The 23,647-nt window shown below is 38.1% G+C and overlaps 1 protein-coding gene across 2 annotated transcripts in view; it reads right to left on the bottom strand.

The window, feature by feature from the left end:
- LOC130928738 (dachshund homolog 2-like) overlaps positions 1 to 23,647 on the bottom strand; it is a 114,541-nt gene that overhangs the window by 30,610 nt on the left and 60,284 nt on the right. For both annotated transcript variants that reach the window (XM_057855468.1, XM_057855469.1), the window contains exons 3-6: positions 4,415 to 4,525; positions 3,692 to 3,859; positions 1,019 to 1,182; positions 852 to 957 (exon numbers count right to left, since the gene is read on the bottom strand). In XM_057855468.1, coding sequence (XP_057711451.1) covers positions 852 to 957; positions 1,019 to 1,182; positions 3,692 to 3,859; positions 4,415 to 4,525 — 549 coding nt within the window. The remainder of the gene's footprint in view (positions 1 to 851; positions 958 to 1,018; positions 1,183 to 3,691; positions 3,860 to 4,414; positions 4,526 to 23,647) is intronic.

The raw sequence follows: 23,647 nt of genomic DNA, 5'->3' as shown, positions 1-23,647 counted from the left end.
CATGTGGCAAAATGGATTTTGCCATGTAGCATTTTTTTTGCCATGTGGCATTTTTTTTTACCATGTGGCAAAATTGATTTTGACATGTGGCATTTTTTGCCATGTGGCAAAATTGTTTGTGGTATTGCTTTTTTTTTTGTATGTGTCATTTTTTTTGGGTGGGGGGGGGGTATATAGCATTTTTGCAGCCCATACACGTATACAAAAATGCCATATACCCAAAAAAATGCCACATAAAAATACATTTTGCCACATGGCATTTGCATGTTTTTTTTCCATGTGGCAAAATTGATTTTGCTATGTGGTATTTTTTTGCCATGTGGCAAAATGGATTTTGCCATGTAGCATTTTTTTTTGCCATGTGGCATTTTTTTGCCATGTGGCAAAATTGTTTGTGGTATTGCTTTTTTTTTTGTATGTGGCATTTTTTTGGGGGGGGGGGTATGGCATTTTTGCAGCCCATGCACGTCCATGCTTGAAAAAAAATACATATATATATATATGTATAAAAATACTTTTTGCCACATGGCAAAAAATGCCACATGACAAAAAACTATTTTGCCACATGGCAAAAAATAATGCCATGTGGCAAAATCCATTTTGCCATATGGCAAAAAAATGCCACATGGCAAAACCAATTTTGCCACAGGGCAAAAAAAAATGCCACATGGCAAAAAAATGCCACATGGCAAAATCCATTTTGCCACCTGGCAAATAGCACTTTTGGTTCTCGCTGGCTCTCCCAAAAATATGATTTTGTGGTTTAATAAATGATTTTAATTTCTATTAGCATCTTCTGCATGATAGTAAATAGAATAACACACAATATTTTTGAAAAGCTGTCTACCAACCAAGTCTTTCTGGAGAACTGGAGGCGGAGCTACTGGGCTGTGACTGCAGAGGAGTGTTGGTCTCATCAACGGAGGGCGACAAGGAGGGACTATCACACACCCGCTCCTACAGTGACAAATACATTAGCAATACTCACACCGACACGGAAAACTTCATCATGTTTTACCTTGATCACCGGCGCCCGGTGTACATGTATCTGCTGAGCTGCGGCGGCCATGTTGGCGATGGTGCTGAGTTGGTTCATCTGCGACATCGCCATGGCAACAGAAGCGGGTGGCAACCCCATGGGCAGCAATGGGTGAGGCATCATCATAAAGGGCAAGTCCAGTCCTGGAAAAATAAGGAAATCAGATATGCATATCAACACAGTGCAATCCCTGTGTGGGTTTTCTTCGGGTACACCGGTTTCCGCCCACATCCCAAAAACATGCATGGTATCTGTCCGAACGCTCTAAATAGATATCTCGATTCTTGGCATGAGTGTATCGATAACCTTTTAGGACCACGATATATCACCACTTCGATATTTTGTCACACCCCTCATGACAAAGCTCCCAACAAATTCTACATATATACTCGGTCTTTGGACATTTTCACCAATGAACTCCAACTGTATTTACAAAGAAATCAATTAACGTCCAAAAGAGGTTCTTTCAGTTTATAAATATCTTTTCATGTGTCTAAGAGGCGATGACCCGGCGTTGAACTTGCCTTGTCCGTGTTAAATGTGTCGCTAATGCACGCTGACAAGGAATGGGCGGCCCGGGGTTAAAGACAGAAGGTGAAATAAAGGTGACATTTTTTGTTTGGTATCAACGGCCTGAGCGTCAACCCCCCCAAAAAACCTCTGACCTCAGGTCCCCTCCTCCGTTGTACGGCGTGAGCGAGAACACATCGTGGATGAAGCGAACCAATAACGCTGATTGCTGTTGTCCTGACGATTCGAGTGACACAATAATCAATGAGAGTGTTTGTCACGTCCCGCTATGTGCGTGCGTGTCAAACATATGACTTGCAATAAGAAACAATGGTCACTAGTGTGTGCGTGATGTTGATGAATTGAGTCATTTAGTTGAGTGTCTGCTGATTAATCCAGGCAGAGTGTTAATACAGGAGATGGGAACAGATTAAATGGCGTACATTAACAAATATTGCCAGCCTTTACACACACGCACATTCATACACTTCAGTGATACACACAAATATAGCAGACTGGACACAAAACCCAAACCCATCATGACACAACTGAAACTCAATATACAGTACATTTACATACATATGTACATTAAATGAATCATGATTTACATACACCCATACATATTTTTTAACTCATGCACAAAACTCATTCAAACGGACAAACACAGTCAGCGATAACAAAAAGTTGTATTTGACATATGGCAAAATGGCATTCGGCATATGGCTTTTATCTTGCATATGGCAAAATGGCTTTAAGCATATGGCATTTTTTCGATACATGGAAAAAATGGCTTTTGGCGTATGGCTTTTTTTTGCATAGGGGAAAATGGCTTTTGGCATATGGCATTTTTTTGACATATGGCAAAATGGCTTTTGGCATATGGCAGATTTAATTGGTCAATGGCAAATGGCTTGTGGCATATGCCATTTTTTCGGTAAATGGCCAAATGGCTTTTGGCATATGGCATTTTTTCGCTGCATGGAAAAATAGCTTTTGGCATATGGCATTTTTTTCGCTAAATGGAAAAATAGCTTTTGGCATATGGCATTTTTTTTGGTATGTGGCAAAATGGCTTTTGGCATATGGCTTTTTTCATATGGTAAAATGGCTTTTGGCATATGGCATTTTTTTTTAATGTGGCAAAATAGCTTTAGACATGGCATTTTTTCGGTACAAGACAAAACGGCTTTTAGCATATGTTTTTTTTTCATATGGCAAAATGGCTTTTGGTATATGGCATTTTTTTCATATGGCAAAATGGCTTTTGGCATATGGCATTTTTTCAGTAAATGGAAAAATGGCTTTTGGCATTTTTTTGGTATATGGCAAGATGGCTTTTGGCATATGGCAAAATAGCTTTTGGCATATGGCAGATTTATTTGATAAATGGCAAATGACATTGCATTTTTTCGGTATATGGAAAAATAGCTTTAGGCATATTGCATTTTTTCGGTATAAGGCAAAATGGCTTTTAGCATGTTTTTTTCATATGGCAAAATGGCTTTTGGCATATGGCATTTTTTCAGTAAATGGAAAAATGGCTTTTGGCATTTTTTTTGGTATATGGCAAAATGGCTTTTGGCATATGGCAAAATAGCTTTTGGCATATGGCAGATTTATTTGGTAAATGGCAAATGGCTTTTGGCATATAGCATTTTTTTGGTAAATGGAAAACTAGCTTTTGGCATATGGCATTTTTTCGGTATGTGGCAAAATGGCTTTTGCCATCTGGCAGATTTATTTGGTAAATGGCAAATGACTTTTGGCATATGGCATTTTTTTCGGAAAATGGAAAAATGGCTTTTGGCGTATGGCATTTCTTCAGTATGTGGCATAATGACAAATTATCCATTCATTTGGAATGGCAGAAAAACGTGTGGTTGCGATTTTTGACCATACACTTATCATTGTTTTTCTACCACTGAAAATGGATTGCAATTGCAATGTCAATGTGCTGTAAAAGCCATTTTGCCACATACCAAAAAAGAAACTATCACATGCCAAAAGCTTGAGATTTACGGGGCATTTAAGGGAACTTAAAGGGTTAATTCCGAATTATGCGAGTTATGTCACAGTAACAGGCATCGAAAGTTGGGGATGTAGCTTCCCCCAGCCAACAAGTAAAGGTGTGTGCGCACTCACTGTTAGCAAGCAGCTGCTGCTGCTGTTGTTGGAGTTGCTGTTGATTGACAGCTCCCAAAGCCGGACCCCGCCCGCCTCCTGCCGCCGGGTTGGCCCTGCCTCCTCCACCCTGGGCTCCGGCCGGGGGGCTGCTCAGTCGTTCCTTGTCCCAGGAGCATTCGCTTCCTCCTGGGCACATCAAGACAGCGTAAAATGGATCAACTTCTACAAAACTTGGCCTCCCTTCTTGCCTCATCCATCTTCATCTCCCGCCATTAGCTTGAATTAGCAGCCGTCTCTCTCTATTATTGCCCATCGAATTCCCTGTGCTGTGCACGTACACGGTCGTGTTTGTGCGCGTGTGAGAGAAAGAGAGACAGCTGGGCTTCGTCCCCTCTGCATTTACACCAGGAAGACCGAGTGTAAACAGATGGGCAGATGTTCTTTTTCTTTCTCTTCATACATACACCTTGCAGTCCTGCTTACATGTTTATTCTTGCAAAAAGCGCCACTCCTAGCAGGATTTTTACATTTACAATAAAAAATAAAACGGCTCGTCTTTCTTTTACCTTCTGCTTTTTGTTTTGTTTGAATAATTCACACAACAATATAATGGACTCTTTGTCGAACGCACATCAAGCGTGAACGCACGCACACTTGTGACATGTTGGACATTGAAAAGGATGGAAATACTGCGGTGTCTCGGAAGACATTTGAAGTAGAAGCTGTTTAGCTAAAAGTTACCCGCGTTAGAGTGCAGGTCGTCATTGTCCGACTCATTTCCGTTCTGCAGACTCATCATCATCTTCATCTTGTGTAGCTTCTGGAGTTCGGCCATGGCGGCCGCTGTCAAGCCTAAAACACACATACACAAACACACATTAGTCAAGATGCGCACCCTTCTGTTGCCTCCAGGTGGTGTGACTGGGGAGTGGCACCGTGACCAGTGTTGTTTTCGTCAACGATGACTATAATGAAAATATTTCATCGAGGAACAATTTTTTCATGATGATAACGAGCTAAATCCAGTGGGGTAAATAAGCATTTAGTCAACCACTAATTTACGAGGATTCCTGGGATATCTGGCATGAATCGCTATCATTGGGTCATGCCACCGCATCTCAATGGGGTTCAAGTCTGGACTTTGACTTGGCAACTCCATAACGTGTATTTTGTTCTTCTGAAACCATTCTGAAGTTGATTTACTTACAGTGCCTTGCAAAAGTATTCGGCCCCCTTGAATCTTGCAACCTTTCCCCACATTTCAGGCTTCAAACATAAAGATATGAAATTTCATTTTTTTGTCAAGAATCAACAACAAGTGGGACACAATCGTGAAGTGGAACAACATTCATTCATTCATTTATTGGATAATTAAAACTTTTTTAACAAATAAAAAACTGAAAAGTGGGGCGTGCAATATTATTCGGCCCCTTTACTTTCAGTGCAGCAAACTCACTCTAGAAGTTCAGTGAGGATCTCTGAATGATCCGATGATGATAAATAGAATCCACCTGTGTGTAATCAAGTCTCCGTATAAATGCACCTGCTCTGTGATAGTCTCAGGGTTCTGTTTAAAGTGCAGAGAGCATTATGAAAACCAAGGAACACATCAGGCAGGTCCGAGATACTGTTGTGGAGAAGTTTAAAGCCGGATTTGGATACAAAAAGATTTCCCAAGCTTTAAACATCTCAAGGAGCACTGTGCAAGCCATCATATTGAAATGGAAGGAGCATCAGACCATTGCAAATCTACCAAGACCCGGCCGTCCTTCCAAACTTTCTTCTCAAACAAGGAGAAAACTGATCAGAGATGCAGCCAAGAGGCCCATGATCACTCTGGATGAACTGCAGAGATCTACAGCTGAGGTGGGAGAGTCTGTCCATAGGACAACAATCAGTTGTACACTGCACAAATCTGGCCTTTATGGAAGAGTGGCAAGAAGAAAGCCATTTCTCAAAGATATCCATAAAAAGTCTCGTTTAAAGTTTGCCACAAGCCACCTGGGAGACACACCAAACATGTGGAAGAAGGTGCTCTGGTCAGATGAAACCAAAATTGAACTTTTTGGCCACAATGCAAAACGATATGTTTGGCGTAAAAGAAACACAGCTCATCACCCTGAACTCACCATCCCCACTGTCAAACATGGTGTTGGCAGCATCATGGTTTGGGCCTGCTTTTCTTCAGCAGGGACAGGGAAGATGGTTAAAATTGACGGGAAGATGGATGCAGCCAAATACAGGAACATTCTGGAAGAAAACCTGTTGGTATCTGCACAAGACCTGAGACTGGGACGGAGATTTATCTTCCAACAGGACAATGATCCAAAACATAAAGCCAAATATACAATGGAATGGTTCAAAAATAAACGTATCCAGGTGTTGGAATGGCCAAGTCAAAGTCCAGACCTGAATCCAATCGAGAATCTGTGGAAAGAGCTGAAGACTGCTGTTCACAAACACTCTCCATCCAACCTCACTGAGCTCGAGCTGTTTTGCAAGGAAGAATGGGCAAGAATGTCAGTCTCTCAATGTGCAAAACTGATAGGAACATACCCCAAGCGACTTGCAGCTGTAATTGGAGCAAAAGGTGGCGCTACAAAGTATTAACGCAAGGGGGCCGAATAATATTGCACGTCCCACTTTTCAGTTTTTTATTTGTTAAAAAAGTTTAAATTATCCAATAAATTTTGTTCCACTTCACGATTGTGTCCCACTTGTTGTTGATTCTTGACAAAAAATTAAAATTGTATATCTTTATGTTTGAAGCCTGAAATGTGGCGAAAGGTTGCAAGGTACTGTATATATTAGATTAGTCGACTAATCGTAAAAATAGTCGGCTGACTAATCGGGAGGAAATTAGTCGTTTGGGACAGCCCTAAAATCTAGGCAAAGTGGATTTTTAGACCAGGTTTTGGACTGGTTTGCTCCCAATTCACAGGCTTAATCCATTTCTTTTAAAACCTAGTCCACCATCTGATGGGAGGAGGAACTGGTTTGCTCAGTGGAAGGTTTACTCGCACTTGGTATGAGGGAATACAACAGACCAATGGGCAGCGTGGTCTCAAACTTTGACCTGTTTATTAAGCATGCTGTCAAAATGAAAATAATGTTTGAACCAGAATTTGCTAAATTATTAGCTTGCTAGCTTAGATATATTGTTTTTGAATTTTATATCTAATTCCGAAGGGTTCGGGGAATCCACATGTGAAACTTGTGGGGTTCAGTACCTTCAGCAAGGTTACGAACCACTGCTATAAATGTTTGGGTGGTTTTAATTAAAGCAGACACTGTATTTTCATCTGTGTGATTTTGACAAAGATCAGATAACATTAGATGGTGATTTTATGCAGAAATGTGAGGAATTCAAAAAGGTTCAGATACTTTTTCATACCTAATGTAAATAAGTTTTGATAAGATTGTATAAAGAAGTTTGCTTTTGTTGGGTAAAATTAAGATGAATCTGCATGCTTTCCTAAAGTATTAAGTTTCTGATGTGAAAATTGAGTGATTTATTAGCTTCTGTCAAAATTGTGCTAAATTAAAAAAATGAAGTTGTTATTTTGGGCAAAAACTTACATGTGTTAAATATTGCTACTCATCCTGACGAAAGGTGATTATCTCTGCATTTGGTGATTTTTGAGCATCTAGCGTAAAATTGGAGAATTTTATAGCAATTAATGGGGATTTTATTAGGGAGCAACTTTGAATTTTTCTATGTCGCTGCTCATGGAGACTCATATATGCCTAAGGGAGGTGTCTGTTTTGGTTTTTGGTCACTAGCGGCGTTGGTTTTGAAAAAAAATTGAAGTTGTTGAAAATAGGCCCCGTACGGATCGGCCCCGAGCTGAGCGAGTCTATGGTTTTCGACAACGAAAACTCAAAAAAGACAAACACATTTTAAAGGGACTAAAATAGGACTACGACTAATAATAAGTATTATCAAACGAAAACCAAAAGGGCTGCCAAAAACAACACTGACCGTGACAGAAATTGTGCGCACGTTGCCTTGGAAGTGGTTTTGTCCAAGTATTTCAGACGCCCCGAGGACACATTCACAGATAGGCGGCGAGACAAAGCACACACGCAAGCATGCCCAACTCGCGCGCACGCACATAATGCACATGCACGGTCTTTTGTACTGGCTAAGATCCCTGGCTCAGTGCGCTGACCTGGAACTGACTTCTATACACAATAACCAGCAGAGTGAGAGAGATGACCCCGTATGTGTGTATCTGAAGGAACGCATGCATGTTATTCTGTGTGTGTGTTGGTTTTTACACCAGCCACGGTTAAAGGCCTTGGAGGAATGCCCATTACGCACCACAGTAGAGTTGTCCGCAAGCTATCAAAAACCCAAAGTGGAGACTTGAGACTATATGCGGAGTTTGACTTTTGGGGCAGGGGGGGGCACAACATGTTGATGACCCCAAAACGCAGTGTCAGCAATGAAATTAACTTACAAGAATATTTAAAATAATAAGTTGACAATGAGCATTTTTTGTTTCCCATCATTCTTGAGAGGAATTCTTAATCAGGCTGCCTCGGCAATACTTTTCGCTAAGATTGTCATTCATTGAATTTGGTGCGCCCACCGGTGTCGTACCAATGTAGTTACCCCAGTCAAAAATTGTATCCCCTGGGCGGAGCCATATGAAGGTAGATTTGTGTCTTTATTATTCAATCCAAAAAAAGTTGCTTCAATCTAAATATATATTTTCAACCCCAAAAAAAACTCGCTTCAATAAAAAAAAAAATGTGTTTGAATGCAAAAATAAATTTGAAACTCAAATAACTCAATAAAATGCAGGTGAAAGCTATTTTTCTCTGATTTATTTATATATATATATATTAGGGCTGTCAAACGATTAAAATTTTTAGTCGAGTTAATCACAGCTTAAAAATTAATCGTAATTAATCGCAATTCAAACCATCTATAAAATATGGCATATTTTTCCGGGTATATACATTCAACATACTGTACATAAGTACTGTATTTGTTTATTATAACAATAAATCAACAAGATGGCATTAACATTATTAACATTCTGTTTAAGCGATCCATGGATAGAAAGACTTGTAGTTCTTAAAAGATAAATGTTAGTACAAGTTATAGAAATTTTATATTAAAACCCCTCTTAATGTTTTCGTTTTGTTAAAATTTATAAAATTTTCAAACAAAAAATAAACTAGTAGCTCGCTATTGTTGACGTCAATAATTATTGGCTCATGGATGGTGCCATAAAATCAGTCGCACCCAAGCGCCAGCAGAGGGCGACAAAAACAAAAAAACAAGCAACAAATGGACATGACACTGTCATTTTAATCTGTTTGAGCGGGGCATGTTCATTAATTGCGTGAAATATTTTAGCGTGATTAATTATATATTATATATATATAATAATATGTAATATATAATAATATATATTATAATTATATATTATATATATATATAATATAAATAAATATATATATATATATATACTTTTTTTTTGACTGAAGTCGTTTTTTTTTGTTTTTTTTTTGGATTGATTGATTGATTGATTGATTGATTGATTGATTGATTGATTGATTGATTGATTGATTGATTGATTGATTGATTGATTGATTGATTGATTGATTGATTGATTGATTGATTGATTGATTGGTGTTTTTGCCACACTTTGGCTAGGACATTTTTCTCTTTATTATTAAATTAAAAAAAAAAAAGTTGCCTCAAAAAAATATAGATTTTCAAAAAGAAAAATCACTTCAATCAAAAAAAAAAATTTCAATCGTAGAAAAAAAGTTTTTGAATGTGAAAAAATATTTTAGATTGAAAAATTTGCATTTGAACACTTTTTTTTTTTCATTGAAAAAGTTTTCTTTGGTTGAAGCAATCCTTTTTGTGTTTCGGCTATATTATGATTAGGACATTTGTGTTTAAATCATTCAATCCCCATAAAAAAAGCTGCTTCAATAAAAATATATATATTTTCAATCAAAGAAAAAAAATCATTTTAAAAAAGTATTTTTTTTCTCTAAATATATATACAGTGGGGAGAACAAGTATTTGATACACTGACAATGGGAAAACCCATTGGCAGTGTATCAAATACTTGTTCTCCCCACTGTATATATATTTCTTTTTTTTTTTTTTTTTTTAACTATATGCAAAGCAAATGACTGTCTAAGGTGCACGAAAAATCATTTCGACCCATTATAAAAATGTTTTTTGTTCATTTCATTCATTTTTGTTGCAGTTTTATTGCTTGACAACTTATATATATATATATATATATATATACATATATATATATAGGAAAGTCAATTACATGCAATGACACTTTTCGGCCACCAGGAGGGGCCTGACCCCCCTGGCCCCCCCTTAAAATCCGCTTATGCTTGAGACCTGAAATTTGAGGGGTGACAGATTGGAAGGACTGAATTAGGGCTGCGGTTATCGATTATTTTAGTAGTCAATCTGTCAACTAGTTATATCGAATAATCGAGTAATCGGATTAGGAACATTTAAAGTGCGTATGACACCAAAAAGCATGTCTATTTCATATTTCAAGGGGTTTTTTATGCTCCTGAATGAAATGGACTGCCTCAATGTGTGTGGAAGCGATCATTTTATAAGTTCAATTTTTGAATCCCATGCCATGAAAATGAGTGACTTCCGGCTCCAGTCTCGAGTTCAAGTGGATATTGGCCAAAACACTACTACTACTACTACTACTACTACTACTGTGGGACCATTGGACTTTCGAGGAAGTGAGTAAACATCTTGTTTTCTATTATGTCAAATACTGGGATCATGGCACATGTTTTAATACGGAGGTGGCTTGCATTTTGTGGCTGACATGCTCCTTGTCGCAAATCCCCCCGCCGGGAGAGCACTATACTCGGTTTATTGCCCTCTTCATGTGTTCTGTCAAATTTTCAACCCCATCAGGAATTACAACGTTGTGTTAAAAATGGCCGCGAATACAGAGATTACAAAGTAAACACTACAAACTTTTTTTAAATAAAGGACTATTTACTTATGTTTCATCATGGATGGGCATGTAGAAAACATCTAAGACACATTCTGTCTGTCATGTTAGCTGCACAACAACTGCACGCCGCTCTTTGTTTACGTCGTCGCCGTGTAGTAAAGCATTATTTTTCATTATATACGTGTTGACCATGTGGCAGCTACGAGTTCCTCTGACGTCGGCCGGCTTGTCCGGCGGTACTCTCCAACTGCCTCCCTGGTGAGCTCTCGTCTGTAGTAGCAGGGGAACGAGTTGTAACTTGCTCTCCGCGGGGCGGGTTGCCGATCGGCGAAGACTATCGACAACCCCGCCGCCGTGTGACAAGTTTTCTATAATTTTACGCTTCGAAAAGCGAAAATAAGACTTTAAGACGTCACTCGGTTCGGGTTAGCATTTCAGCTAGCTGTCACGCCTCTTGGTTTGTTTACATTCTCCGAAGCCGGGAGGCAGGGAAATGACAAAAGCCTAACTACGGCGGCATACCGTATTGACCCGAATATAAGACTGTTTTTTGCATTGAAATTGGACTGAAAAAGTGCGAGTCGTCTTATATTCGGGGTCTAGACATTATACCCATTCACGACGCTAGATGGCGCCAGATATCACTGAAGCGAATGCTGCACTTGAGCAGTAATGTTCTGTCATGACAGATCTCAGCTACTCCCAAGTTTAACCAGTTTGCATTATTTTATTGCAATGTTTTTCCTTATTCAGATTTGTTTCAAGACTACAGTTACAGTTAGACCTCACTTTGATGATTAATGCAGTTATTGCAATTTTGTTGTTTTATCACAATAGATTAATTTATTTACATTTTTAAAAAAACAGAAGCCGTTCATTTACGAATGTGATTGCACTTTAGTTTACATATTTAAATGTTCAGATATTAAGATTTGAATGAGGCAAAATAACATGCTTTTTCTCTCAAATATATTGTTATAATCATTTGTGTCAGATGTATTGTAGTTATTTTCTGTATAAAAATTAATTTGGTGTTCAAAAAGTCTTTTTTCAAACCTGAGTCTTGAAAAAGAGGGGGCCGTCTTATAATCAGGGCCGTCTTATATTCGGGCCAATACGGTATTAACTTATATTTCATCATGGATGGGCATGTAGAAAACATCTAAGACACATTCTGTCTGTCATGTTAGCTGCACAACAACTGCACGGCGCTCTTTGTTTACGTCGTCGCCGTGTAGTAAAGCATTATTTGTCATTATATTTGTGTTGACCATGTGGCAGCTACGCGTTCCTCCGACGTCGGTCGGTTTGTCCAGCGGTACTCTCAAGCTGCTTCCCCGGTGAGCTCTCCTGTCCGTAGTAGCAGGGGAACCAGCTGTAACTTGCTCTCCGCCAGGCGGGTTGCCGATCGGCGAAGACAATCGACAACCCCGCCGCAGTGTGACATGATCCAGGCTAGTTTTGTGTGATTTTTCGCTTCGAAAAGCGAAAATAAGACTTTTGAGACGCCACTCGGTTCGGGTTAGCATGTCGGCTAGCTGTCATGCCTCTTGGTTTGTTTACATTCTCCAAAGCCAGGGGGAATGGAAATGACAAAAGCCTGACTAACTACAGTGGCATAATATAGTGTTCGGGAGGTGTGACAGCAAAGGTGAAGTCGATAGCTATTTAAGACTTTTTTTTATCCTGTCGTACGCACTTTAATGCATTGGAGAATACGTTTCAGGAGATGAAAAACAAGGGCTTGCTACACTCCTGTTCATTTTGAGGCACTTTGGGGACATTCTTGAATCATTTCTTTCTTCAGTAAACCAAAATTAAGAGGAAAAAGTAAAAAAGTGGAACGTACAGGCACCCTTGCTAATATTGCACTTTCAAAAGAGCATTAACTGCGAATACAAAAATACCGAGTGTTTCAAACTATGCAGAATTACACTTTTATTCAAAACTAAATAAAATATCTGAGCTTAGCCTCAAATGGCATAAAAAAAAAAACGAAAATGAGGATCTAAAAAGGGCGTAGGATTGCATAGGGACAGTAGGGACATGACACTACCAACTTTTCAGGATGCTCAAATGTTCAGTTACAGTGGGGCAAACAAGTATTTAGTCAACGACCAATTGTGCAAGTTCTCCTACTTGAAAAGATTAGAGAGGCCTGTAATTGTCAACATGGGTAAACCTCAACCATGAGAGACAGAATGTGGGAAAAAACAGACAATCACATTGTTTGATTTTTAAAGAATTTATTTCCAAATTAGGGTGGAAAATAAGTATTTGGTCACCTCCAAACAAGCAAGATTTCTGGCTGTCAAAGAGGTCTAACTTCTTCTAACGAGGCTCCACCTGTATTAATAGCACCTGTTTTAACTCACTATCGGTATTAAAAGACACCTGTCCACAACCTTAGTCAGTCACACTCCAAACTCCACTATGGCCAAGACCAAAGAGCTGTTGAAGGACACCAGAGACAGAATTGTAGACCTGCACCAGGCTGGGAAGACTAATTCTGCAATAGGTAAAACGCTTGGTGTAAAGAAATCAACTGTGGGAGCAATTATTAGAAAATGGAAGACATACAAGACCACTGATAATCTCCCTCGATCTGGGGCTCCATGAAACATCTCACCCCATGGCGTCAAAATGATAAGGACGGTGAGCAAAAATCCCAGAACCACATGGAGGGACCTAGTGAATGACCTACAGAGAGCTGGGACCACAGTAACAAAGGCTACTATCAGCAACACAATGCGCCACCAGGGTCTCAAATCCTGCACTGCCAGACGTGTCCCCCTGCTGAAGCCAGTACACGTCCAGGCCCGTCTGCGGTTCGCTAGAGAGCATTCAGATGATCCAGAAGAGGACTGGGAGAATGGGTTATGGTCAGATGAAACCAAAATAGAACTTTTTGGTAGAAACACAAGTTCTCATGTTTGGAAGAGAAAGAATACTGAATTGCATCCGAAGAACACCATACCCACTGTGAAGCATTGGGGTGGAAACATCATGCTTTGGGGCTGTTTTTCTGCAAAGGGACCAGGACGACTGATCTGTGTAAAGGAAAGAATGAATGGGGCCATGTATCGAGATATTTTGAGTGAAAATCTCCTTCCATCAGCAAGGGCATTGAAGATGAGACGTGGCTGGGTCTTTCAGCATGACAATGATCCCAAACACACAGCCAGGGTGACAAAGGAGTGGCTTCGTAAGAAGCATTTCAAGGTCCTGGAGTGGCCTAGCCAGTCTCCAGATCTCAACCCCATAGAAAATCTGTGGAGGGATTTGAAAGTCCGTGTTGCCCAACGACAGCCCCAAAACATCACTGCTCTAGAGGAGATCTGCATGGAGGAATGGGCCAAAATACCAGCAACAGTGTGTGAAAACTTGTGAAGAGTTACAGAAAACGTTTGGCCTCCGTTATTGCCAACAAAGGGTACATAACAAAGTATTGAGATGAACTTTTGGTATTGACCAAATACTCATTTTCCACCATAATTTGCAAATAAATTCTTTAAAAATCAAACAATTTGATTTTCTGTTTTTTCCCCCCCACATTCTGTCTCTCATGGTTGAGGTTTACCCATGTTGACTATTACATGATTCAAACTCTTCTGCCAGGTGGAGCTCGGACGCAAGCAGAAGACAATCAATAAAAAGAGAAGGCCCCGATACTGTTCCCCATCATGACAATCAACCCTACGCACGCGCGGGCACGCTCGCGTAGATCGATGGCTTTCCGCTGTGTCCACGGTTACCGAGCATCAACCCCCGTCGCTAATGGTGACTGAGGAACCCTGGGATTAGCCCACGATTGATTGACGGACAGCCTAAAAGACACTTGTGTCGCCACAATCTGCATGTTGTGCTCGTGATTACGCTTCTTTTGCTCTTAATCAGATGATCAACTACAGATCTTTCCAAATGTGGCCTTGATTACTCGTAGTGCATCTTTTTGGACCTTTGATGGAAATTCAGACAGCTAATTGTTTTCTAGCTCGATTGGTCTTAGGGCCGTCCCAAACAATTATTTTTACGACTAGTCTAACAATGAACCTTTTGACTAATTTAGCGATTCAGACTTCTCTCATATCTCTATATTGTTCTCGTTAAGCAGTGAAGTGAAGGAATGTGAGCATGTCTGAGAAAAGACGCTTAGATGGTGTTGAGCAGAGTAGATAAATAGATGTCACGTGTTTCCATTTATTAATTCGTAAAGCAGCAGGACTAGCAACTTGTAGGCACAATTTGACCAAAGCTGAAACAACACTGTAATTCTAACTGCTACCCACTTCTTCGGGGGGAAAAAAATGAACCTGAATGATGCACGTTAATAAGAGGCACATAATAGCAACTTCACTAAAAGTTAGTCATATGGACTAATGATACTCCAACTTTTTTTCTTCTGTCGTCTTCAACCAGTAAGCCTGTGCGCATGTTCAGGTGTTCGTTCATAGCTGGGGTGCTGCCGTGGTAGGCATGCTCGATTTCTTGAAAATAACACCACACTTTTGGTCACTCTTGTTCCATACGCCAAGATAAAAGGTCTGTGCTGAGTAGGCCTGCACAATATATTATTTGAACATTATCATCGCAATTTGCGCGTGCGCAATAGTCACATCGCAGGACATGCTATAGTTATTTTGCTCGGTTGTTTGTTTTGAACACGCAAACTTTTGTTTTGCTTCATAAAAGACGGAAGTGTGCAGAGACATGGCCTCCTAGATCCCTATATATATTAGATCCTTTACCCTGGATTAAACGGTATTACATGAATACGGGTAGTTAAACTTGACATTTTAATGGTCCTTCGAGCCGGATGTCAATATACCCGGAGTTCCCAGAGGCTGACCCGTGGTCTCCCAGCGATTAGAAGTGGCCGCCGCCTCCAGCAGGCTGGCTTCATGCCAAACGGCTCCACATCAGATCATATCTCCACCGTCCGTCTGCTCATTGAGAAAGTCTATAAATTACGGAAAGATCTGCAGAAAATTCTTCTAGTATTAATATCACAATATATATCGCAAACCCCCAGATAGTCGCAATGTCATTTTTTCCCCAATATTGTGCAGCTGAGTGATCATCACACACTAAATGTAATGTTAGCATGAGGCTAATGCTAACAAAGTTAATCGATTAACTTGAGTAATTTGATTTAAAAAAACTTTCGAATTAAAATTTCCCGCTTCGAAAATTTGTTTAATTAAAGTGGCATTGTAATGGTTTGTTTTGAAAGTGTTTGCATTTAGTTTCATTGATTCGGATACACTGCCCTCTAGTTGCAACAGTGAATACGATATAATTCATTTCACATGGCTGAATCCAACTGCTCCCTGTTAAGACCAACATAAGCTAAGTTTTTGTTTGAGCTTATGTTTTTTATATGCATTTGTAATTTAATTTATAGGTATATTTAGCTGTTTTCTAAGGGAATATGTGTTCAAACCATTTGTTAAAGTCATTGTAAAAAAAAAAAAAAAAAAAAAAAAACTCGCATTTTATAGCACTTAAGCTAGCGGAGTAAAAATAAAGATTAAAAAAAAAGATTTGAATTAAAATTTTCTGCTTCGAAAAATCGTTTAATTAAAGTGGCATTGTAATGGTTTGTTTTGGAAATGTTTGCATTTAGTTTTATTGATTTGGGTGGATACACTGCCCTCTAGTGCCAACAGTGAATATTATATAAAACTCATTTCACATGGCTGAATCCAGCTGCTCCCTGTTAAGACCAACATAAACTAAGTTTTTGTTTGAGCTTGTTTTTTTTTCATGTATTTGTAATTTAATTTATAGGTATATTTAGCTGTTGTTTTAAGGGAATATGTGTTTAAACCATTTGTTAAAGTCATTGTAAAAAAAAAATTTTTTTAATAAGCTCGCATTTTATAGCACTTAAGCTAGCGGAGTAAAAAAAAAGATTAAAAAAAAGATATGAATTAAAATTTTCTGCTTTGAAAAAATGGTTTGTTTGAAAGAGTTTGAATTTAGTTTTATCGATTTGGGTCGATACACTGCCCTCTAGTGGCAACAGTGAATATTATATAACTCATTTCACATGGCTGAATCCAGCTGCTCCCTGTTAAGACCAACATAAGCTGCAACAAAAACTTAGCTTATGTTTTTTTATGCATTTGTAATTTAATTTATAGGTATATAACTGTGTTCTTGTGGGAATGTGTGTTTAAACCATTTGTTAGAGGCATTGTTTAAAAAAAAAAAAAAAAGCATTTTATAGCATTTAAGCTAGCGGACTAAAAAAAAAAAGATTAAAAAAACATTTGAATTCAAATTTTCTGCTTCGAAATTCGTTTAATTAAAGTGGCATTGTAAGGGTTTGTTTTGAAAGTGTTTGCATTTAGTTTTATTGATTTGGGTGGATACACTGCCCTTTAGGGGCAACAGTCAATATTATATAACTCATTTCACATGGCTGAATCCAGCTGCTCCCTGTTAAGACCAACATTAGCAGCAACAAAAACTTAGCTTGTGTTTTTTTTATGCATTTGTAATTTAATTTGTAGGTATATTTATCTGTTTTCTTGTGGAAATATATGTTTAAAACATTTGCTAAAGGCACTGTTAAAAAAAAAAAAAAAAAAAAAAAAAAAAAAACATTTATGCTAGCGGACCTCTGCAATGCAAGTTAGCCAGTTGTTCTTTTGTTGTACTTAGATCCTCATTTATTTATTTATTTTTTAATTCCGATTAAGGCTCAGATCAGATAATTTATTTTTTTTATGTTCCTTAATCGATTACTCGATTATTCGAACTAACTAGTTCATCGATTAATCGACAACTAAAATAATCGATAGCGGCAGCCCTAAAATGAAGGAAAAAAGTAGCTTCTCATAGTCCACAAATTACGGTAATACTAAAATTAAAAGGGGAAATTAAACAATGTGCATAAATGAACGCTACTTTAGCGTGAAGTCATGAACAGTACGAATATTAATCAATTAGGTAAATGCAAAACAACTCTCTAGCAAATGGGACATAGGTGTAGCGCGGGGGGTCATTCCGACATCAGAAAGGGTCTTTCGGACTTCACCAAAACAGCTCGCGTGAAAGTAGGCCCATTTGGCTCCTCAATATTTGATGCTTGGCGCACTCTGAGTGACACTTAGAAGAAAACAAACAGCAAAAGAGAGGAATTGCTCTTTGTGTTCTGGATTTAGAAACACCCTATTCTCTTTTTGTTTACGCTCCCATGAACGCCAGATCCGACAGATTTAATGCGGGCGTCCCAGCACTTAAACCGGCCATCTTTTACTTTTTCTCTCTTTTTGTAAGTCACTTTTGTGCTCTGAATGACTGAAACCTTTATGACTGAAAACATTATAGGACAAATAGGGGTGGGAACCTCTGGGTACCTCACCATGACGATTATCTCATGGGTCAAAAAATTATTCCACAGTATTTTACGATACAAGTAATAAGAGAAAAACAAGCTCTTGTCATCCTTCTGCTATGAATTGAATTGAGTTTACTACTAGTAGACATCCAATTATAGACTTCAAAACTCTATTAACCTGACACTTCATCATTCTTTGCGTCACGCCTTAGCATAGGGGGCTGAGCTTCATTTAGTAATAGTCATTCGAAGACAGCACACGCTCATGTCCAAGCTGGACTTAAGCTTGGATTTTTGAAGAAGTACGAAAGCTGTACCGCATACAAACAGGAAGGAATGTATCAGGAGTGATTTGTTCGAGGATTTAAGGTAGATATTATATTTTTCGTACCATGCATGCGTGATTGAAGCATTTATTCGCAGGAATTTTCTTTGTTTACCCATGGAACTGACTAGCCTCATGGTTGGCAATATTTACGTAAAATAAACGCTAACTGCACGGTTTCTTTGCTTTTAACCAAGAATTGAGACTGGTTTACGTCCATATCTATGAAGAATTCTGGGATTTAAGCATTTATTCACAAGAATTTTTGCCCTGAAAAGCTCTGTTTACGTCAGGGGCCGCTAGCCGCATTCGCTAAACGAGTAGCATTCTACTTCGAGATATTTACATAAAATAAACGCTAACTGCACGGTTTCTTTGCTTTTTTAATTAAGAATCGAGACTGTTTTACGTCCATATCTATGAAGAATTCCAGGATTTAAGCATTTATTCAAAGAATTTTTGCCTAAAAAGCTATGTTTACATCAGGCGGCCGCTAGCCTCGTTCGCTAACAGAGTAGCATTGTACGTCGACATTTTTACGTAAACGCTAACTGCACGGCTTCTTTGCTTTTAACCAAGAGTCGAGACTGTTTTATGTCCATATTTATGAAGAATTCGGGGACTCAAGCATTTATTCACAAGAATTTTCGCCCAAAAAGCTCTGTTTACGTCAGGCGGCCGCTAGCCTCATTCGCTAACATTTACTTCGACATATTTACGGAAAGTAAACGCTAACTGCATGTTTACTTTTCTTTTAACCAAGAATCAAGACTGTTTTACGTCCATATCTATGAAGAATTCGGGGATTCAAGCATTTATTCACAAGAATTTTCACCAGAAAAGCTCTTTTTATGTCAGACGGCCGCTAGCCTCAGTCGCTAACAGAGTAGCATTGTACTTTGACATATTTACGTAAAACAAACGCTAACTGCACTGTTAATTCACTTTTTTAATTAAGAAACAAGATGCTTTTACGTCCATATCCTTGAAAAATTCGGGGATTTAAACATTTATTCACAAACTATTTTCACCATAAAAGCTCTGTTTACGTCAGGCGGCCACTAGCCTCATTCGCTAACAGAGTAGCATTGTACTTACACATATTTACATAAACGCTAACTGCACGGTTTCTTTGCTTTTAACCAAGAATCAAGACTGTTTTACGTCCATATCTATGAAAAATTCGAGGATTTAAGCATTTATTCACAAGAAAGTTCACCAGAAAAGCCCTGTTAATGGCAGACGGCGGGCGCTAGCCTCATTCACTACAACTACATAACTAACTATACAACTGTATAATGACAATAAAGGGCTATTCTATTCTATAATAAGTTGTGATTGCATATAGAATTTATTAATAATCTATTTATAAATTATTTATAAATCATTCTGCATGTTTTTCTCAAGTATTAGGTTTCTGATTTGAAAATTGAGTGATTTATTAGCTGTTGAAAAAAAGTGAAGTTGCTATTTTGGGCAAAAACTTAATTGATATGTTATATATTGTTATTGATCATGAAAATATAGGTGATTATTTTTGCATTTGGTGATTTTTGTGTATCTAGTGTAAAATCTGAGACTTTTGTAGCCATTTTAAGTTTTGTTATGCTTACCGTACATAAGAAATAATAATTGGGATTTTATAAGAGAACGACTTAATTTTTTGATGCCGTTGCTCATGGTGACTCGTATATGGCGAAGGTAGGTGCCTGTTTTGGTTTTAGGTCGGTAGCAGCTTTGGTTTTGAGAATATTTGAATTTGAAGTTTTTGATAATAGGCCTCCCTACAAATCGGCCCTGTTTCCCATGTCATGCCCGTGTCATGTCAAGTAGCGCTGCAACGATTAATTGATTAACTCGAGTATTTGATTGGGAAAAAAGAAATTTAATTAAATTTTGCTGCTTTGAGTATTCGTTTAATTAAAGTAGGGTTATAATGGTTTATTTTGAAAGTGTTTGCATTTACTTTTATTGATTTGAGTGGATACACTGCCCTCTGGTCTGCCTCATTTCACATAGCTGAATCCAGCTGCTCCCTGTTAAGACCAACATTAGCTAAGCTAAGTTTGAGCTTTTTTTTTTTTTCTTTTTTCATTAATGCATTTGTAATTTAGTTTATCAGTATATTTAGCTGTTTTTTTTTTTTTTGTGGGAATATGTGTTAAGAGCGTTGTAAAAAAAAAAATGTTACCATTTTATAGCATTTAAGCTAGTGGACTTTTCCTATGTAAGTTAGCCAATTGTTCTTTTGTTGTACTTCAATCCTCATTTATTTATTTGTTTAATACCGTTTGAGGCTCAGCTCAGGTGATTTATTTTTTCGTGTTCCTTATCCAATTACTCGATTATTCGAACTAACTAGTTAATCGATTAATCAACTACTAAAATAATCGATAGCTGCAGCCCTAATGTCAAGTATTATTAAGTCTATGAATGGACATTGGTACATTTAAATTTAAATTTCAGACTTATAAAAGGACTAATCTGAGCAACCACTAGAGGGCGACATACATAAATTTCTACTCGGATTAGTCTAATGTTGTTGTTACTTCAGCAGACTGCAAGGCAATGCAGCCACACGCTGCCAACTACTGGACAAGAGTAGAAGTGCAGCCACTGAATTGTTTATTTCCACCAAAAACACATGCGTAAGACTCTATACAGAATCGATACGAGAACTGCGTGATGTAAAATCGCAAATTAATTTTTATTTTATTTTTTTAATTTTTTTAACACCCCGAATGGCAACCAATGAGTCGAATTTTGGGGCATTTCAGGCCATTTGCAGTTCATTTTCAGTCACTTCCTCTTGATTTACGGGTATTTCTGGGTCACTTCCAGTTGATTTTGGGCCATTTTTGGGTCACTTCCTGTTAATTTTGGGTTAAAGAACAGGAAGTGACCCCGAATATCGGAAAGACTGGCTGCGAATGCTCTGGTTTCGAATGAACGGACATTCATTCGCCGTCAATGGCCGCCATTGAGTTAACAGAGACACTATTCTAGATTTTGGAAGCAACTTGTTATTTTGTTTTTTGTTTTTTTTCAAAACGATATATTGATTCTTGCCAGAAGCATATCGAAAACCTTTTGGAATACAAAGTATCTCACCATTTCGATATTTTGGCACACCCCTATTGACAAAAACAGGTGCAACAATTAACAGAGAACTAAATACTAATCGATTATCAGATGAATTAACAGCTATTTAGTGCATGTCTTCATTATTTAAAGACATTGTTTGGCTTACAATTGTTCTCTCACTGTTAATATTCAACAACATCTCTCATCATATTGCAAGAAATAGCCACTGGTTAGGGTAAAGGTAAGCCGTTTCAATTGTTTTCCGGCAGGGTAAACTGAATTGATGTGTCAGAAGTTTGTTGTTTTTTCTTCAATTTAAACATCACGTGTCATCAACAAGCTCTGTCCCGTTTGTATGCACCAATTTATCCGTGTGCTAAGTCAGAACTGTTGTCAGCACGGAAGGGAGATTTGTGCATTCTAGGAAGTGAGGCCTGCTTGACACGCGTGTGCGTGTCACAGAGACAAGGGAAGGCATTGAACTGTTTAGTGCGCACATGAATTAACAAGTCAAATGAGGGCTACAAAGAGCACTCTCAAAAGGTTAGCACACGCACCTACTCTGACCATTGCAGCATCTGCGTCAAAGGAGACACTGACGATTAATTATTTTGCAATTTCTTGCTAGTTGCTATCCTCAACTAAGCTGCCCCCCAATAATTAGGTACACAATAAGTATTTTTGGAGCGGTACACTTAATTCAAAGTAAAATCTATTCAGTTCTCATTTCATTTGCGCAATAATGTGATATTCAAATCTGAGATTTTTTTTCATCCACTCCACATGGTAGAGGTTGAACTCCATACCATGTACTGTGTGAGACAATCACACAAGTTCTAAAACATCCCATGATCTAAAATCTTCAGGTTGAGACTATTTGCATCATTTCGCCTGCGTTGTTCAAAGATCTACTCTTCGTCACCGAGTGCAGCTAAACCGAGTTAAAAGCTAATTATAGCTAAGCATAAGGTGATAGTCACTCTAAAACACTAACTGTGGTTATTGATATGATAAATTTTAGATTTATTTACAGGAAGGATTTATTATATTACAGTGGTATGAAAAAGTATCTGAACTTTTTGGAATTAAAAAAAAAAAATCACAAATCACAAAATCACACAGATGAAAAAACTGTCTCCTTTAGCTAAAACCACCCAGACATTTATCGGTTTTCATATTTCAATGAAGATAGTATGCAAACAATGACACAAAAGGGAAAAATAAGTAAGTGAACCATCACATTTAATCATTTAATATTTTGTGCCCCCCCCACCTATTTTTTTTTCTCTTGTCGGAATTCAATGATTTTTTTTTTTGTATTTCTTTGGCTTAGTATGGTTATGTAATGGGTTATTGTATCATTATAACAATAGTCCATATCGATAACTTTGTGCTCAGAAAGAATTACCATTGTTCACACACTTCATAATATATTGACGCGACACATTCCCCACTCACTGCGTCACGCCTTCTCGAAGGGGGCCGTCCCTCACTCCGCTTCATTTATTAGCGGTCGGTCACATGTAGCGATCTAAGGCCGGATTTAGGTTGGAAAAAGTACGAAAACTGTACTGCATACAAACAGGAAGGATTGTCTCAGGAGTGGGAAAAGCGCTGTATAACACCATTTACCATTTGTTCTGACTAGCATCATAGTTCGCAATATATACGTAAAATAAATGCTAACTGCCCAGTTTTTTTTGCATTTAACCAAGAATCAAGACTGTTTTATGTCCATATCTATAAAGAATTCAGGGATTTAAGCATTTATTCATAAGATTTTTCAACGGAAAATGCTCTTTGTGATATGGCGGCCGCTAATTTGCTTACTGACTAGCATCATCGTTCGCAATATTTACGTACAATAAATGCTACCTGCATGTTTTTTTTTTTTAATTTTAACCTAGAATCAAGACTGTTTTACGTCCATATCAATGAAGAATTTAGGGATTTATGCATTTATTCACAAGAATTTTCAACACAAAAAGGTATTTGTTGTACTAAGGGGGCCGCCACAGTGACTTAAAGACTAGCAGCACATTTGACATAATTACATAAAATAAATGCTAACTGCCTGTTTTTTTTTTTTGGTTTTTTGCTTTTCACCAAGAATCGAGACTGTTTAACGTCCATATCTATTAGGAATTGAGGGATTTAAGCATTTATTTAGAATTTTCAACGGAAAACGCTCCTTGTTTACATATGGCGGGATGTCTGGCATGAATCGCTGTCTTTAG

The sequence above is a fragment of the Corythoichthys intestinalis genome, chromosome 13 (assembly GCF_030265065.1).
Source record: "Corythoichthys intestinalis isolate RoL2023-P3 chromosome 13, ASM3026506v1, whole genome shotgun sequence".
Classification (NCBI taxonomy): Eukaryota; Metazoa; Chordata; class Actinopteri; order Syngnathiformes; family Syngnathidae; genus Corythoichthys; species Corythoichthys intestinalis.
Note: the sequence above shows the minus strand (reverse complement) of the source record. Positions and strands in the feature narration are given on the sequence as shown.